The sequence below is a fragment of the Larimichthys crocea genome, chromosome XII, assembly GCF_000972845.2.
Source record: "Larimichthys crocea isolate SSNF chromosome XII, L_crocea_2.0, whole genome shotgun sequence".
In the NCBI taxonomy this organism is placed as follows: Eukaryota; Metazoa; Chordata; class Actinopteri; family Sciaenidae; genus Larimichthys; species Larimichthys crocea.
The window spans coordinates 23,724,423-23,744,050 of NC_040022.1; the positions used below are offsets into that span (position 1 = coordinate 23,724,423).

A 19,628-nucleotide genomic window follows, 5' to 3' on the forward strand; every position below is an offset into this window, starting at 1 on the left:
TCGCATCAATGTGTGATTTACAGTGCCGAGGTTTGGTGTCTCGGCATACAGAGCTTTCAAGTTTATAGCAAGTTTCAAAGCATGATATTATCTTATATATTATATATAAGTTTAAAAAATGAATAAATAAATGAATCATTTACTCTGAATAATGTATTTAATGTGTAGTTGTGCACTGTATTGTTATGATTAGGCTTTTGCCTCTTCCCTTCCCAGTGTTTCTGCCTTTACATGTCTGGTCTGTCTGTTTGTGTGCTAATTGATTTTAATAAACATTGGCAATGTGTTTGAATAATTATGAACTTTACATTTTACATTTGTAAGTTAGTCTCTTCACAGTCTATGCAAAACAATGTTTATGGAAGAGTAAATGTATGTGTGTTCATAGAGAGTCTTAGTGCACAACTACCAAAACTAGTCCATTTCCAACATACAGACTAGCAGCCCAAAATATATACACATATACATATACAGTACACATGCCTCTCCACATTCACAACAAATTGTTGGTTCATTGCTGCTACAAAAGCATCCTGTCAAACCCAAAAGCAAGAGATTGAACCATCAGATTGTTATCCAGTGAAATGGTTTGTGTTGTCTGATGGTTGAGTTGTGATAGGGAGTTGTATACACAAGAGGAAGAGAGATAGAAAGAGAAAAATAAGGAAAACTCAGGCTGGTACAAATTTTGATCTCTCCAGTTTCTTGTTTGAGTGTACTTGATTAAGGATTGATCATTTCATCAAAATAAACACAAAATTTCACTACCTAGTGAATCAGAAATCTTTATTCTTGATGACCAAGCTTCCAAAATTCCAAAATTGGGCCAAGATTAATTTAAATTTTATACCAAAACAAAAATAGTGAATCAAAACCTACTTTAAATAGGACATACATCCATTCCAGATCTACTTCACAGGTAAATTAAGATAACTGATACCGAAATATACCAAAAGCACAACCACACAACGTCATAAGCCTAAACTCTAACCCCTCTATAAACTGTTGCCATGATGAGTGTTAGTCAGTGGTCTGTATAACTTTTTACACTTTTACACAGCACTCTCTAGTGGGCATGTTCTGGATCTGCAGTGTAAACATACTAAACACATCCAGTGGAGCACTCACACTCAAAGAAAAAACAGGCAGTTAAGCAAATGTGAGATTAATTTTGTAAGCTTTCTTTTCCTTTTCATTATGCTTCGTTTTAGTTGGGAAAAACACTCTTCATTCACTATGGGGTTAGTGAGGGAGGACAGAAAGGGAACTGGAAGTGCATTTGTCCTTGAGTTAAATTGGTGCTTTTTTCTGGAGGTGTAGTTATTACCACTTACCTTCTTTGATGATCGATTATATTTAAAGGAATAGTTTGACATTTTGGTAGACTGATACCACTTTTGTATCTGTATGTAGCTGGAGCCATCAGCTGGTTAGCTTGGAAACATGGGGAAAACAGTTGCATGAGTTTGCCCAAAGTCTGTCTACCTGCACTTATAAAGCTCTCTAATTAATATATTATATTTTGTTAACTTAATCTCTACAAAAATTCCAGTGTAATAGCAACAAGTTGCAGTTTGAGTAGGAGTTATGTTCTGGACTATTTCTTGGCCAGGCAGAGTGGCTTCCTGGAGTCTCTGCTTCCTGGAGTCCAGGAAGTTACTGTGTCCTTCCAAGATATTGTCCAGTGTCAAATAAGTGTATTCCAAAATGTCAAACTATTTTAAGCAATTTACCATGCCATACTTCTAGGAAGTTCACTGAGGTAGGCTTACATAAGAACTTGCAGCTATGACATGTATCACTGCAAAACTATTGTGGGTCTAACAGTTAGTAGTCAGGGCTTCCTTTTTCCACAGAGGTCAGGGATCAACTCCACTTCACTTTTACTTCAAGCCCACTTTTTGCAAGCTAAGAAATCCACCTACATAATCTTGCTTTGTAAAATTGTATAGCAGGATGGTTCAGTACACACACACAGCGTACTTCAATGCCCATTTGGAAAGTTTACACAGAAAATCAATAAATTCCTTTCTAACCTGCAGAAGAAATGGCAGAAGAAATGGCTAACAACAGCTATAATCCAAACACATCCTTCTTGTGTTATTTCTTTTTAATGGTCATTCAGCTTAAAAAGCTGGGAAGCTTATCGTTCAAAGAAAAAAATCATAACACAGTATTGTATTTCTGCCAAAGACCGGCAAATTTATAGACACAAACAGAAACAGTAAGATCACTTAAGAAGTGAAGCAGAATAACAGTACCCTCCCTGCTCTGAAGACTCTGACCTTTGAACCCTGACCTCTGCTTCCATCACAGTGCTCATTGCACAGGTTGTCAACAACCAGGACTGATGAGCGTATAAAACTAAGAAAAAGAGACCTTATCTGTTGCATGGCAAGGTGGGTCCAGGTTTTAGTTACATGAGGAAATATTACTTAAACTTTATGTTAGAAGGAATTTCATGCATCTGTTAAATATGATGTGATGCCTAACATGCAATGTTAATGTTTATCTATCTCAAAATCAAAGGTTTGGATGGATATCCAAACACAATGGCTTTGTATAGCACCCACAAAAAAAGCTACTTCAAAAACAGCTTCTGAGCTATGGAATTGACTTTCTGCAATGCAATTCTACATGTTTTTACAAGACAAATTTGCAACTCCTGTTTCCACTTTTCCCATTTTATTCACATACAAGGGAGCTGGTATTTGACTGTTTTCAGTGTCAGGATTTTCAATTTCTGTTAGATCATACTTTTTTTCCCATTTCAGTGTTTCTTCACATCATTACTTCCCCAACCCTCGAATCCCAGACAGTCCACTGTGATTGTACAAGGGAGAGAGGAGGGCGTGTATTTTAACAAAACTCAGTGATCAGTGACATGTTCTCATTTCTTCAGCACTTGTGTCCTTAAGCTGCCTTATCAAACAATGACCCTTCCCTCCCTCTATCTACTTCATTCCCACAGTCCCTAAATGTACATCCGCATATTTTCCTGAGGACAAAAACAAACACTAATCCCTGCTCCTCTGTCTCCTCAACAATACAGGCGTTCTGACAAAAGCAGGGTTGGCTTCCACCAGACCCCTTCTCTTCTTACTTCCCCCACTCAAGTTATTTTGTTTTCCTCAGTTCTTCCGGTAGCGATTCTTTGGCTTTTCACCACAGCCAGTAGCCTCGCAGGAGGACAGGCCAGGCTGCTTGCCAGAGTTAATGCTGCTCAGAAGGGCAGGCAGCTCATTGGTTATTGCCTTCTCAATCTTATCCAGCAGACAGCCTCCCATGTAGGAGCACTGTGCCGCCAAGGGCTTGAAGTTGGTGACTGGGTTGATGCCAAAGAAGTCACGGTAAGCATCGCGGTTGGGCAGGTCAAACTTGCTGACGTTGGTCTTGGCTAGGATAGACTTGAAAATGTAGAATTTGTCTGGGTCATCCACAATCTCCTTGAAGACTAGTTCAGGGTCACTGAAGAAGCTCATCTTCTCTTTAAAGGTCTGGACATAGCGGTCTACCAGCAGGCCATGAATGCGCACACGGATGCCATGCTGACGGATGAAGGCAATTTTGTTCTCCATGCGGTTTTCAATCACCTGGTTCAGATCTTCCAGGAGGGAGATCTCCTCTCGCTTGAAGAGCTCACGGCTGGTGTCAGGTGCGTAGTCATATGGCCAGAAGGAGCTGACATAGACACGGGGAGGTTCTGTCACATTGATGAGAGGAGCCAAACTCCAAAAGAGGGCTCCGTAGACTCTCATCAAGTCCTGGGTGGCCAAGTTGTCAGCCTTGTTTAGGATGATGCGGATCTGGGATTCGCGACCCTTCAACTGCCGGAAGAGCATCTCCAGCTCCAGGCCAACGTCCAGCTTGGTGGGGTCAAACACCACAAAGATCAGGTCAGCGCGGTCAATGAACCACTGGCAAACATCATTGAAAGGATAGCCTAAACGGAAAAGGAGAATTAGTAAACCAATAAATACAGCACAGGGCTGCAGCCAGCTGCTTTGTATTGTATTGAAACTGAAGGTCAAACTCTCTGTTGTACCTCTCTCTTGCTGTTTCCGGTTCTCAATTATTCCTGGTGTGTCCACAAAAGTCACACGTTCCAGCAGCTTGTGGGGCATCTCAATACCAATCAGCTTTTCCAGGAAGTTCTGGCCAAACTTCTCCAGTGGAGAGAAGGACCGAGAGCTGTCTGCAGCCATAACAATACCCTCAACAGAGCGGATCTTCTCACCATGCATAATAACAGTGAACTCAGAGGTAGTAGGCTCGGCTCCTGAAGACAAAAAAAAAAAAAAAAGAGTGAGAGAGAGAGAGAGAGGTAAACAAGGATTGTATCAAAAAGAGAAAATGATTGAGAAACACATTATGATGAGAAAGAAGTGTATACACTGGTAAATAAAACACTACAAGAACAGTGATAGTGAACTAACACAGTGAAGTTGTAAATGAGCTATCAACTCACTATATAGGTATGTAAAGCTGCAAATTCAGGCAGTAACTCTCTATTGGTACATCACTCCATACTTTTGCATGGTCACATTGTCACATCACTCACGGATCGAATTCAACAAAATCTCTGTGGTACTACCTGCCAATTGGTTATGCACAATGAAATTCTTGCACTTACATACAGCTGCCTCTCTAAAAGTCCTGTAGATTTATGATTAAAAAGAAGTCTATGTGGGGCGGTGTTTAGCTCAGTTGGTAGAGCAGCCGAAAGCTCAGTCCTTGCCACGGCAGCCCAGGGTTTGAATCCGACCTGTGGTTCATTCCTGTATGTCATTCCCCATCTCTCTCCCAATATTCCTGCCACTCTTCAGCTGTCTCTATCAAAATAAAGCTTGAAAAAGCCTATGTAACATACCTGTGTAGAGCTGATAGGGACTGTCATGCATGCCCAGGAGGTAATTGATCATGGAGGACTTTCCTACACTCCAGGGTCCCAGGAACAGCACCATGGGCTTGGAGGTGATCTCTCCATCTGTGGACAAGGAGAGAAAACAGTGATTAAAATCTCAGCTCGGTGATTAAATGAGGAAAATAAATCTCTCTAGTTCATCCCAAATTTGGAAAAAAAAAACAATGTGAGAATTGACACATTGTCAAAAGAAGCCAATATTTTCTACAGTGTCTATTTGCATTTGTACCTCATAAAAGCTACAACAATTCATCCAAAATATATCCTGAGTTTGGTTTTGGGATGAACTACTTCAAGTCTGAGAGACACCAAGAAGCAGTCACTGTCAATCTCAATCCATAGCACAGGGAAATATTTTGTAAGACTGAGAAAGGATCAAGATCAAGGTCACAATGTGTTGAAGCTGTTAGACTTGTTTAATAGCACTGGGACATTTTCAGCCACATCGAGAAACACGACAAAGTAGTGCCATTACACTGACGTAAGACTGAACAGGACAAGGCTTTCAGCGCAAGCTGCCATGTGTGTTGTGAGCGGACACGGTGTCTGGGTGGTAGGATGCAGGAATGTTCTGTCATAGTTTGGTATACTTCACAAATGTGAATTCAAAAGAAGATGAGGGTCTTAATGACAGATAAAAAAATAAAAAAATGTAAAAAAAGATAAAGTGTCATTGCAAAATAAAATAAAAAATGAAAGGAATAAATGTAAATTACCACTCCTGATTCTGATTAAAGCAACATTATGTAACTTTTCAAGAATGCTCATGGAGGGTTGAGCCTCTACCAGATATAATGGCAGAGGCAAAGAGACTGAAGAGAACAATGACGAGATATGCTAAGAGAAAAAAAGGAGACAGTTTCTAATCAAGAGGCTGTCGGACAAAAGTATGTCTTGGACTAGATTTTAGTTGTTGGCGAGAACTTGCTGCAAGACAGATGCCGAGCTGAGCTTCTTGCCATGAGGCTAGTACATAATGCTACTAGTATAAGTTAGTAATACTAATCCTGGCTGATACTTGATGTTTGTTGACTCACTGGTTTTTGATCAAAAGTAATATAATCATAACTAATGCATGTGTACAGTGGTAGACAGCGGTGTGTAAGAGAGTTGCACTCACAAAAATAATGAATCTTACATAATGTTGCTTTAAAGTGTGACAAAAGTCAGTCAGTTAATTCCTGGCTGAACACTGACCACCCTTTTATACCAATGCCCCCCTCTCAAACCTGTGTGTCCTTTGCTAAAGCAGAACTGCACATGCAACCCCTCATATTCTCTCTGTAAATACTGGTCACATGTGCTCATTTTTGTTTGTTTTTTATTTTTACATTTCTTCCCTTTTAATTCATTAATGTGGAATTGGAGTTTTGGTTGAAATTTTGAGCAAGTCAAGAAATACAGTTTGATTCACATATGAATCTGCTGCTGCCATGCTCTCTATAGGTTCAAACCTTTCACCTATGGATCACTTTGACCACACCCCAATCAGTGATGTTATGTCAGGTGTCAGCCAAAGTGAAACATGTTTGAAACTTAACCAAAGAGAGCAATCAGTATTTATATTGATCGAACTGACTCACAAAGGTGTGAGGACAAATGAAGGGGCTGAGCACTTCAGGCAGTGCCATGCACAGGTAAGCCCCACCCACACCCACCTGTGGCTGAGTCCCCCAGGGTTCGTCCGGGGTAGGCTGTTAGATGAGGGGAGCGGAGGGGGTAGGGATGGACAGGAGAGGGTGGAGTACAGAGAAGTGAAGGGAAGAGGAGGTGGAGGAGAGTGAGGAGTGAGGGTGTGAGGTTTCTAGAAGAAACAGGGAGGGGTAGAGTAACAATGTGCAGGAATGGGTGGGAGATCTAGTCCCATATTTGACATGATGTGTCAAACATGGTCTTCTACAAACAGATGGTGTGCCTTTGTGGTCAGATGAATCTCTGTCTGTATTCTTTTTTATATTTTTTTTTGTCCTTTCTACAAAAAATAATGTAGGAAATGTTCATTTAGAGGCATGAAACAAGTTGTATTTGACAAGTTTGCATGCATGCCAAGCCTGAAAGGCCACAAGAGGGCGAGATTTATTTTACTGTGGGAAAGTAGAGTTTGCTCTTGGCAGTTCAGTGTGACGCTTAAAGCACAACACTCACTGTGGAGAAACAGCGCACAGTGCAGCGTCATTCAAAAAACAAACAGGACAGGGACATTACAAAAAGTCTTGGGGGAAAGGTGTAGAATAGAAGAAAAGGGGAAGAAATATTTTAAAGTAGCATGAATGGTGTGATTTAGACTATAGTTATATAGTTATATTTAGACTAGAATTATATTATACCTTTTTGCTGACAAAAGCAGGGATGGCTTTCATCAGACCCCTTCAGACCTGACAGTGTTTTAGAAAAATGTTCCAGACTGGGCTTAGAACTAGATGCTAGTTAGATGCTAGATGCTAAAACTAGTGAATGCATATATTGTCAGTATTTAACAATTAAAAATATTACACAGCCCATCATATAACAGTGAGCCTGAGAGCCCAAATTAATTAATAACATACTATAAATTCTCCAAAAATGTAAATAATAAATAAGATCTTTCTGCTATGTGTTGGTTGCTGGTGTGTTGATGATGTGTGTGTACAAACAAGTTGACAGTCACCAAAAGCAACCCAGACAGAAAAACCCACACATCGGAACAAAGTGCAGATGTAACCAAGGCTTCTGCAATACCTGAGATCTCGTGCTGCCTCAGCTCATTGTACTTGTAGGCCTGCTCCATCGGCTTGATGGATGTGTGGTAGATCTTCCGCAACCTCTCCAAAGCCGCTGGACAACAAGAATAAAGAGAGAAAAGGATAATAAGATGTTTAAAAAGTGGCAGGGGGGACAATTTGAGGAGAAAAAGGACAGGAAATAAAAGTCAGAGAATTTTGTAAATTTCTTTTGAGCACAAATTGCACTACCAGCTCTTGTGGAGTCTAGCACAACACTTTTGACCTTAAAATGAAACAATATATACATGGGAACCTTTGTCACATATAAATGATCTGCAAACAGTTCAGATTTTCACAATTAAATAAACTTTAGAGGCCTGAAATGATAAAACTCTCCAGTACTTCACAGGGACAAGCACATTAAAAAAACATTAAGATAGTTAGGAGAAAAACTATTAAAACAAATTATTGCTATCATTAATCATATCATGACCCCTTTGATTTATTTTGTGACTTCCTCCCAGGTTCACCATCACCAGGTTCACCTAGAACATGTTTCTATTGAACACACACCCTAATAATCAACCAACTACCTTGAGTGTCTGTAGCATAATAATCAAATATTATGAACAATTTGCAAAAAAAATACATCTTTTATCCTCACCTGCATAGTCTCCCGCTTTTTCCTCAGTTGCAAGCCGCAGCGTCTCATCAATGTGAGATCTATCTCTGAGGACAGAGGGGATTTCTTCTCCTTCTTCTTCTTCTGTAAAAACATCAACAAATTTTAACTCGGTTCAAGTCCTCAGTGTATATATTTAACAGTCCAATAAGGGGGTAATGGGAGTGGACCCAGGTGGCCAGATTTGGTGCAAACAAATCCAGGGACAATTTCATTATGAAGCTCACACTGAGGCTGATGACAGCCGGTCATACATGTTCAGGGAAGTTAATCTGCAGAGACCAATGGTGCTGCTATTTCTGGATGCACATCAATCAATACATCCTATGTCTCAATATGCATCACCAGTGTTGGGAATTTAAGTGTGACACAGAGGTGATTGATAACAAACGCTGGAGGACAATTTTGCAGTGGATGTCAATATCAGTTTAGACATAGCAGATATTTGAGCTGTCACACAATCAAATGTTCCCATCCTGAGCCTTGATTTCTGCAGTCACCAGACCAAATGCCTCTTCGCCATTATCTCATCTGCTGTCTTCACTTCCATCTATCTTTCTGTGTTACCGTTCTCTTTGTAAAAACAAAACCTTCAGTGACACTGCATGACAAGTGTCTGACAAGAATGACACATAGTAACGCATGAATAACTGATAGTTGTTGATGATTACAGTGCGGCAGACTTGACTGAACATACACAGATACCACATGGAAATCCTATCATCTCCTCAATTATTTTCTCAATAATAATAATAATTATTATTCTCTGATCTTCATTTCTGCAGTCTGAAGATGGCAACACTGGGACAAACGAGACCTAAATTCACTCTGTGTGCAACAAATCCATTAGTTTTAATTATATATTTTGTAGAAATTAGTTTTTCCTAAAACACACAAAACAAATTTATAAAAAGGATGAGAAAATCTTGTGGTTTTCATCTAAATGTGTTTTCATGAGTAAAATAAAGTCTAGGGTTGTCTGTGTCTGTGGGTGGCTTTCCTTCAGTGTACATGCATTACATATGGTGCTCTTGTATGTGGCTTATATTTTTGCACCCCACAACGTACATATGTGTGGTATTTCAATAACTTACTCCCCTTACTGGCTGTGTGTGTGTGTGTGTGTGTGAAAGAGAGAGAGAGAGAGAGAGAGAGAGAGAGAGAGAGAGAGAGAGAGAGAACATCCAAAAGAACATATCCGCTCACCAGTGTGTCATGTCCACTTTTGAACATATCGGATTGCTTAGATCACAGCTGTTAGTACAATCAGCTCTTAATTTAGAAAGTAAATGCTGAAAATAAACAGACAAAGACTCTTGTTTGGCATCACCATGGGCTTCATAACAACAGCAAAGATAAGAGAGACAGAGAGAGAGAGAGAGACGGGGACTTCCCCGGTTTCATAACGGACTAGGAGGAGAGCTGGTCTCAGTGTTCCCATGAGTGATATAGATGATGAGACAATGATGTGCAATCCTGTCTATTCTCTTCTATATTTACCCACCTATCACAAACTTATCGCACTGTGATGCCTGTCCTTGTGTGCCCAGGCCTCAAACCAGACCCCCCTATAACGCCTCCCACACAGTCCTGCTTCAGACAAACCTGCTACGGCTATGAGCTATATATAGAGAGTAGTTGGGAAGTCTTCCTGGTTCACACTTCCATGCCCTGGAGGCTTATGGGTCTTAGTATCCAAGCAACCAGACATTCCCTTAATAGAGTTGTTAGGGAATTTTAAAGGTATTTACAGCGTGTTAGTGGAATATTAAAGCTGATAGCAGCTGTAGGGATGATTACATAGCAGTCATTCAATTGTAATCAGACTCTGCAAAACACATAGCATAATCTGAATATTGATCTTGCTATATAATCTGCATAATTCCTGTCAGCACACCCCAGTTAAATTCACTTTATTGGCACAGGAAACATACTAACATAGATCAAAATTAATTATTGTTCTTAAAACAAGACAGAAAGTTTCCTCAGCTGCATATCTCATGACCTCCTTGTCTAAAAAAGTGTTTAGATGAAGACACCTACACGGAGGATCAGAAAGCATAAGAGCTGGTGCCATTGCCCAAGGTATGACCCTCTGATCTCAGCTGGTGACTGGCAAGAAACTACATCATTGTGCAAATCAAACACCGATTGGAGACTGACAAGCACAAGCACTGAATGTGTTTATACAAGGTTACAAAAATCTATGTACACCACTGTCAGACAAAGATACTTCCTTCAGTCACTTGCACATTGATCTGCACTTGATGTGACAGTTTCTCAACACAACATCCAACACTAAGACATATCACTATTCAGCTGTTATCATAACAACTTTTTTTTTTAGAAAATTTTAAACATTCCTTACAAGAAGATTCTGTCTGGATTAACCTCAGAATCTGGTTAGAAGCACTAAAGTCATATAAACGCTCAACCACACTCTCCATGACCCAACTCTGAGCATATTCACTAATGTCTCTTTCAAAACTATTTCTTTTTAGTTTAACAAAAAAAGAAAAATTGCAGTTTTTACATGTTCACAAACATTCATAGCTGTCGTTTCTAACTGTGCAAACCATCATGACAGAGTAATGATGTATGATGACAAAGTTTTCTTCAATTCAACTGATCCTTATGCTTCTGCATAATCACCATTTTGCCAAATATTTGCTTGCCATATGCCATCTATTACAGTGTGTGCATGTGTCTTACATTCAAAAGGATTATGCAATAAGAAGGTAACCTCTCCTGTTACAATCTGCACACTTTAGCCATGGTGCTAAATTGCTCCTAAGACTAGATGTATAGTTGTTTGTCTGGACAAAAACATATATTGTAAGTAAATGTGAGAAAACTCCACCATCTCAGAGAGCAACACTGTCACGCATTCTGCACCCTTCTTCTGGAGTACAGCCACTGGCCATGTGGCCGATGACTTCTAGTGTTTCTGGCCAAGAGTCAGAATGGTACGTTGCTTTGGCCAAAACTGAAGGTGCATCAAATGACAAGTAAAATGATCCAAAGGCCTGTTTGTTTACAAGCCTGAAGCAAACGTGTTTATATTTATAAGTATAAATAGATTCATATTCAATTAAACAAAGTGATGGTCAATAACAGTGTTGGCCAAATGAGGTAGAGATAGATAATGTCTTTTCTTATTCTCCATTCATGAAAAATGCACAGATCAAATTACACCAAAGAAAGCCTAAAGTTGTATTTCGGTATGTGCACAGATAAACAATGTAATGACCATAAAAGACCACAATGATATATCATATGGCTCACACTAATTGAGACCCCAATAGTGAAGGCACTACTGGTTAAGGAACAACACAACACTGCTGATTCTCCCCGAGTCAACTTGCTAAAAATAAGCCTGTGTAATGTTGCTCCCAGCACGGTGCAAGAACAAGAGAAGCTAAAAGGTTAGGAGCCAGAATAAAAGGAGGGTATGAGTAATCCTGCAATCCCTGAAAAGTTTCAGTAACTAATCTATATATGTCACTACGTAATTAAATGTGTAAGATGCTATATGTTTTTATTCTCAATGGGTATTCTCAAATAGGTACAGTAGGATGTCCTGATGAGAAAAGAAGATGTACAGCAACTATTGCCAAAAACATGCAAGACAAAATAGGTTCATCCTCTTATGTGCTCAATGAAGGAAGTAGTTGAATGAAAGAAAAATACAACTTAAAAATTGCCAATAATCTTTAATTACAGGCACTAAAAATCAGCCAGTATGGATCTAGCGACATTGACGTCATCTTGTAGCAACCTCTATGACATGGCAGCCATTTTGCCATCCCCTACACTAGTCATGGTATTCAAATTGAGTCAGAGGGAGAAAGACTTTAAGTCATCTCAACAAATACTGGGTAAAGATGTGATGTTTTGTCAGTGTGTGTGAAGTTAGCTTATAGACGACACTGAGGATGATTCAATTTAGAAACTAAAGTGGCTTTTGAGGAACTGATCCCATCTCTTCAATGTGCCAGGCTTGTCCCTATAGCACACAAAGCTTACTCAAGCTTCTGCAACTTGACTCATCATTTAAAAGAGTTATGTCTTTTAACACTAGCCTCTTGAGTGGGCCTTAACTGCTGTGAATGTGTTAACACCTCCCAATCTAGTCAGTCCCTGATGGAACAAAAGTCTGCAAAGATCAGAGAGGTAGTGTTGCCCACAGAGGGCGGCCCTTGAATCAGCACTCAAAATTAACCCTGCAAGCGCCAGGGGAGTTGAACACCGGACATTTGCACCCAGGACCATGTGTCCTCAGTGAGCCCGTTGCCACACAACCCTCCCTGAGTTTAGAGAAACATTTCAGCGGCATCAGCACATCCAGCAGGAATGCTTGTGATTTAAGCCTACCACGGCCTCAGTGGCCTAAGTCATGCCTCAACTATAGATCCTTGTGTGGAGCTATTCAATCATCAGAAAGAATGCCAATCAACAACTGGAAGTGTGAAACATCTGCGCAAATATGTTGCTCAAAGTTCACCTTTACTTTCACCAGATGTCAGACCTTCACTATAAATATAGATTTACTGTATGATTAAACACATTTTCATTCAAAAGTTGTGTTGCTTATGTGCATGTAACAGCATGGTTTGAAGCCAATCACTATCCAATATCCAAATACATAGCTAGAAAGAGTTCAAATGAAATGGAGACAAATTAAAAAAGAGTATAGCTTGAGAGCTGACAACCAGAAAGTGGTAGAAATTACATACTGTTTAATGTAGTCACAGCATAAAGCCAAGGATTACCCTAATGTGCTGAGCTGTATCAGCAGTCATGTGTATTTACACTGTATATATTAGGTATCTGTGTATGTGTGAAACCCCAGGATCAGATTCTGCTTGCAGCACAGTGGAGGTAAATTGAATTAAAATGAACATGATGAGGGTGGCAGGCCTGGAACCCCCAGTCAGAGGATTTATCCTGAGTGTGGGGGCATTCAGGCAACCCTTAACCGGAGACCAAGGGGTTTCACTGAAAAGATCCATGTAGAGGCATCAATTTCATTCAAATTCAAAAAGCATGGCCAATTTTTCAATAACCACATCAGCATTTAAATAGCTACATTCCAATTGTATAGTTTAGCATATACATTTAACTGAAAACAAAGGACAATTAATACTAATTTATTATGAAATGCACATGATTCCTCCTCTTATAAGTGTTAGAGGTGTGACAGTAGTCAGCAGAGCTTGTGCAAGGCGTGGTGCGAAGAGGCCACGGATGGCAACAGGTGGTACAGCTTGTGAAGCTAGTACTCCCCCATAGTCAAAAATAGACCCACAATGGGTCAGAAGATGGACAGAGAAGGGGCCAGAATGGCTGCCTCCTATTTTAAGGTTTTGACTGTTAGTCAGTGTGGAGACTCAGAGACATTCACATCCCTTAGAGCTGATTCTGTAATGTACAAGATAACCAGGTGAGAGCTTATTTACCAAGAACACACATGTAAGTTTCAAATCCATGTAAACACAAGTATTATTCAGTCTTCATTATTTCTACATTACTTTCACACTATATGTATTTTAAGTAAGTACATTAAAAAACAGGCTACTTTCTAGGTCCAAATGCTGGTGTATTATGTGTTACAGCCAAACTAACAAAACAAAATGCAGACTTTAGGGTTGTCAAACCCCTTACAGAACATCTTATGTGTGTTATGTCCTAAGGAGTCACTGACAACTAGATATGCACTTGAGTGACATGCTCAAAGGAAGGCCCAGAGGCAAAGGCACCTTAGGCTGAGGTGTTGATCTGGTACCTCTTATCCCTGCTCTCCTGTTCGAAAGCCAGGAAAAGACGTCAGGTGCCCTTGGCACTGAGGGGCTTGTCATAAGGAGGGGTGTGTATTAAGGCAGTCAAGTGTGACTGGTGTGTCCCTTCTACTACTCCCAGTGGAGGGATGTCCCAGACATGCCACATGCCATCGGAGGGGATTACGCAAAGACAGTGCAGCTTTAAACCTCCAAGTCTCCCCTCTGCAGAGTGAAGAGGCCAAAGATGTTTTTAGTGCATCAAGGATGGATAATATTACTACGCCAGTATAAACACACTGGTGTGAAGACCTAATTGATACCCCAAGGGGAGGCAATATATTTGTATATAAAAAGTAAGCTGTTGAACTGATGACATATTGTATTAACAACATTTTAAAACTCTTTTCATACTCAAACCCCACATATGACATTGTACACTGAACATGCCTTCAATACTCATTTGGTCAGTCACCCCCATTCTCACAAGACCTGGTTAGTGTAGAGTTTCTTGCAACCTTATAATAACCCAACAGTAACTATAGCAACCCATGTTTACTCCTATCTGTGGAGCAGTGACAAAGCCAGGTCAGTCATGTAACACATGTCAAACAGGAAATGCAGGTTTCTTTTATTTCTATGTAACAGTAATGATGTAATGGAAATATTATGGCAGATATTCCAGAGCACTGCAGTCCTGCAGGAAGATGGAACAGGCCTGACTACACCTGAAGGTGTGTTCGCACTGTAACTGTGTTACACCAGAGCCTGATAATGCCATGCACTGAGAAATGCAAAGTGTTATTATACCAAAACGATTCCTTCTATGATGTGATATCATCAATTAATTCAGTGCGCACAGTCAATTTAATCAAATGGCTTGAGTCTTCAAATTTGTTTAAAATGGAGACATGTCACCAAAATGAGGGTAAAATTTCATAACATCAAGATCACCATGACAAGTGCTGCTGATTTTTGTTGTATCTCAAAATCGACAATATTACAGTACTAGGATATGATATTAATGTCTTTGCTTTCTGGAGAAGAAAATTAGCACAGCCCTGGGCCCATAATAAGATGATAGCAAATCAATTTCATTTTTCTTTGGAAAGAGATTACCCTTTCGGCATCTCTGTGGAGTTATAACAACTTCAACAGCATTCTTGACAGCGAATGAACCAATCGATAACACAAATAATTACACTCTGAGCAGCAGAGAGTCCACGGTTCTTATAATTGTCCATAACTTGCAGGTACTGGAATCAAAGCTTATGTGTGCTCTGTAGCAAAGAAAAAAAATAATATCACTAATATTGTCACATGCAGTAGATTTATAGACAGAAGCTACCAAAAGACACCTGCATGCCTGCAGAAGGGGTCCATGAAGGCATCAGTTGCAGCCAAAGCCCAGCCCCTCCTGCCTGGAGAATGCATGTCCCTATAAGGCCAACTGCTGGGAATAAATTGCGATTGTGACAGTGCAGAGTGACAGCAGCTGTGCAGCGTATCTAAAGGGAAGCATGGGGCTGGGAGGGGTGAGGAGTCAGGAGGGAAGGGGAGTCAAGCAGAGGGAGGGAGGGAGGAACTGTAGTGAACAGTGTTGGGTTTCAGGAGGCCTTCCAATCTTAGACACCTGACAGCAGCCTCCAATATGGAGGCCTGGGTCCGGGCTGTGGAGCTGAACGCCACCCAAGGGCGGACAAGGGTGACAGACAAGGGTAATGCCAGCCTCTTCAGTCCAGACCCAGAGACCAGTACACGTTTTTATAATGGGAAATCTGGGAGAAGGTGTTGTCACTATGACATTAAATTTACATATGATGACCCCATATGATCATATTTATTGTGGAATTGTCCTTATCCCTGTGGTTTATGATGCTATGGATTATAATCAAAGGAAATGTTGCCCCCTATAGGCTTTCAAGTACCTGAGTTACTCATCCAAACCAAGTTGTTGTAAATATAATTCAAGAATGAAGTGAAGGAGATCACATCTATGAATGTAGAACTATACGTGACATAAAGCTTAGTGTCCATTCAAGCTCCCACATGGCTGTTCTCTTCTTGGTTAGACTAAGACTTTCCATCAGCTGGTGCCATGCGTTAGGACAGCTGACATGCTGTCAGTCCACAGGAGAGGCTGAACTTTAGTTTGAATAATCCTCAACCAGCCTTTGGAATGTTACTGAAATGTATGCTACGGCTTTTGTTCATTTATATAAAGTATGTTAGACATTAGAGGTGTGTTTTTGGGAGTATTTTACAAATAAAAACACAAGAAAGATCTATATAAATATGTCATTTAGTACTGGGTACCAACAGTTTAATTATAAACAGACAGATTTTAAATAGTCCCACTTGGTGGCAAAGAAAGGCCGGGGTAACATTTCTGTCTGTCTATCCTCGGCTGGAGTTCACATGACTGTCACTGTCTCCACATTCAACTAGTGCCATTCCTGACTAAACTGCCCCCACAACAGACACAAGAACCTACCTATACTACCTACTTTTGAATGCACGACAGCTTATTCCTGACTATTAAAATAATGTGAATCTCTGAACAGTCACAATCAAGCTTACAGACCAAACAAGAATTCATTAAACAAATCTCTAAATTTACTAACACCACATCACTATTTCATTCACAAAAAGCAGCATATCTCATGCCCACAGTGCACCACCATACATTAAACAGAATGAATCCACCAGATGATTGACCAAAATTCTTACCAAAAGTCTTACCTGCTGTGGCCTGCAAAATCAGCAGGGAGAGGAAACAGCAGATCAAGACTGTACCCTTCATGATGGCTGCCAGGAGAACTGTGATAGTCACACAGATTATATATACCAAGGCAGGAAGGTTAAAGGGCATGCAGAGAGAAGAGGCGGGCACAGAGAGGGCCAGCTGGTGGGGGGCTGAAATCTGTGTGTTCGAGTTGTTGCAGGCATGCCACAGGGACTCTACATGTACAAGCAGCTGACTCTCCTTTTTAGAGAGGTCTTAGCTTGGGCTTTGGCATCAGTGCACTAAAACTTGGCTCTATGTTTCACTGCTGAATCATTCAGCTTCTCGCTGATGAAAGTTTTACAAAATGTGTATTTTAGAGACTGGAAATTTGTTTTCTTGGCAAGAATTATAAGAGAAGATTGATATCATTCAGTGCATGTATAATAAAACAAGAGCCTGTTTGTGTATCAATTGAACCAAGATCTCTTACTTAAATACTTAAAGGGTCAGGCTAGTTATGATAATAGCTCTATATTACTTTGCATCAATTAATAAGCAAATTACAGACTGTTGAACTATTCCTGTAACATGCAAAAACTAATTTAAGCGTAGACAGGTTCAAAAATTAACATTGACTACAGGTACAATAACTATGAGAGCTGGATCCACTTCACTTTAAGAAAACACCTGCAAAGAGGCAAAACAAGTGGAAATGAAGACTGAGTTTCAGCATCTGTATTTTCATGAGGTTTCTGTCTTTGTTGCAGCATGTTTACATGTTTGATTGTGTTTTCTCACCTTGCAGCATTTTTCTAAACACTGTGCGTATGCTTGGTTAGGATGAAGAGGGAGGCAATGTGCAAATGAACAGTGCCTTCCTCTGAATGGATGATGAAAAAATAAATTGCATCCTTCAAAATTAGCTTCGCTGGTTGCATTGCCTAAGAAAAAAATGATGATCAGATGACTGTAACCTTATCAACTTTCATTCCACTTCACAGACTGTAGTGCAGTAAATGTATTTGAAGTAAACGTGCCTCAAATAAATGAGAGCCTGGCATTGGAGGGAACTGTCAACCCTTTATTCTAGTAAGGAAGACACAATGCTCACTTGGCAGCCATGTCGGGGAATAATCGTGAGGCTGTATATGAGAGAGACGAAAGGATGAGAGCTGAGGAGAGGGTATGTCTGGAACATAAAGACCCCAGAGTCAACCCAGAATCGCTAACACAGCTAAACGCTAGGCGGATTACTGCTTTATCACACTCTAGCAGACACACTGTGCTGAACATAATCTCATGATTCCTTGGGAATCAAAATCTCAACTGTAAATTAATCCCCAAATATGGCAGGAGTTTCTTATTCGAGCATGTCCATCCCAACTGACTTGGGAAGCGTGTCCAAACAATACAGCATGTTCATTTTGGTGTGTAAAACTGCCTTAATCCTGAGGAACCTCACTGATGGTGGGATGCAGCTGTGAGGCATGATGATTTGTGTGCTTTTGATGAGCTTTTATGAATTCCAGTGAACATTAATTCTTTGTTAATTAAAGACGACAAGCACTGGCATCAGTCACTGTTATTTTCCAAGCGTGCCTTTAAAATGTGAGCTGCAGCTTTGATAAAGCTATCACAGACAATAGAAAATAACAGCATATAAACAACTATCAGTCATGAAAAAAAGCCTCAGACCAGTTGAGTAAGACGAGCCATGGATATGGACATGGATCTTTCTTCTTAACAAGGAATTATGATGGCATATTTGAATAAATTCAGCAAATGTTGAGCCACCTCTGCCTGACTTTCTGTCATGTCTGATATTTGTTTATTTAGTTTTCTGTTCAATTATATTTTCTGTCCTTAAATGAGGTCTGAAAGGTGTTTTAAAGCCTGCTCCATGCTGTTTTTTTAATATGAAAAACAAACTCTTTCCTGGTCTATTTACTTAACCTAAAAGTAGTGACATTGACCAGTAAGTTTAACTATATTCAGTGTAAATTTACTGGACTCCTCCAATAAAATAACCTGAAGTTTAGTGTAGAATCAAAACCAGGTCATTAAATCCCCTAATTACTAATGGACAAACTGGAGAGGACATGACCTCAGTGTCCTCAGTGGTAGCTACAACCCATGCCATTGTCATTTTTAATATTGTAATTAGAATTTTACCTACAGCAACTACCCTGACTACAAGATTTTATGTTGTCAACTGTTGTCAACAAACTGTACGACATAGATAACAGATGCAGATGGCTCTTTGACCTGTATGATTATAGTTTGAGCAATCATTTTTCCTGTGTGTACATGATGCTTTGATTAAAACTGTATATAGTTTGTCTGCAATATATATATGATCAACTGTTGTGGCTCTCTGTCTATGCTTATTGACAGTCATTGCACATTTCTACAATATAGACAAAAAAAAAAACAGAAGTATTTCTGATTTAAAGTGTGACGGTGTGAACACGAGGCTTGAAATTAAAGAATGCGTGTTGGGAATGATGGCAAGAGATGCCACCTACTGTCCCTAGTGTACATTTTAACTGTCACAGAGATGGTGGTCGGTCTTAATTTAGCAATGAGCTGCTAAGTAGGAGAGGGGGGGCGGGGGTTGAAAATCCCAGCTACCAATCAGGAATAGACACTTGTGCCTCAACCGTACTGCTTGAGTGACAGCCAACCAGAGCTGGAGAGGAGGCAAATTCAGCTGGTTATGTTATTATTAGCATCATAATAACTGTTAATACAACAGGTTAGTCATTATTTAGAGTGAAATCATTTTGAAAGAAACAAAACGACACCCACACACAGG

At 40.0% G+C, this 19,628-nt stretch overlaps 1 protein-coding gene across 5 annotated transcripts; it reads right to left on the reverse strand.

The window, feature by feature from the left end:
- Nucleotides 1–1,014: 1,014 nt before the first annotated feature.
- Nucleotides 1,015–16,915, reverse strand: srl (sarcalumenin). Of its 5 annotated transcripts, none has more exons than XM_019258009.2 (7): nt 16,828–16,915; nt 8,291–8,389; nt 7,643–7,738; nt 6,583–6,618; nt 4,871–4,987; nt 4,046–4,279; nt 1,015–3,943 (listed from the first exon to the last, which is right to left on the reverse strand). In XM_019258009.2, exons 1-7 carry the CDS (start codon nt 16,886–16,888, stop codon nt 3,132–3,134), a joined length of 1,455 nt encoding a protein of 484 aa, XP_019113554.1. In that variant the 5' UTR covers nt 16,889–16,915; the 3' UTR covers nt 1,015–3,131. The 5 variants fall into 5 exon arrangements, with proteins under 5 accessions (XP_019113554.1, XP_010737695.1, XP_019113553.1 ...); XM_010739393.3 differs by having other exon boundaries at nt 8,291–8,392; XM_019258008.2 differs by having other exon boundaries at nt 16,816–16,915.
- Between the last annotated feature and the right edge of the window lie 2,713 nt (nt 16,916–19,628).

Coding starts and splice junctions, on each gene's coding strand:
- srl (XM_010739391.3), bottom strand. CDS start 16,888: ATGAAGGGTACAGTCTTGATCTGCTGTTTCCTCTCCCTGCTGATTTTG. Junction 6,619..7,642: donor GAGGCAGCACGAGATCTCAG/GTATTGCAGAAG, acceptor CTCATCTAACAG/CCTACCCCGGACGAACCCTG. Junction 4,988..6,582: donor CCTGGGGGACTCAGCCACAG/GTGGGTGTGGGT, acceptor CCTTGTCCACAG/ATGGAGAGATCACCTCCAAG.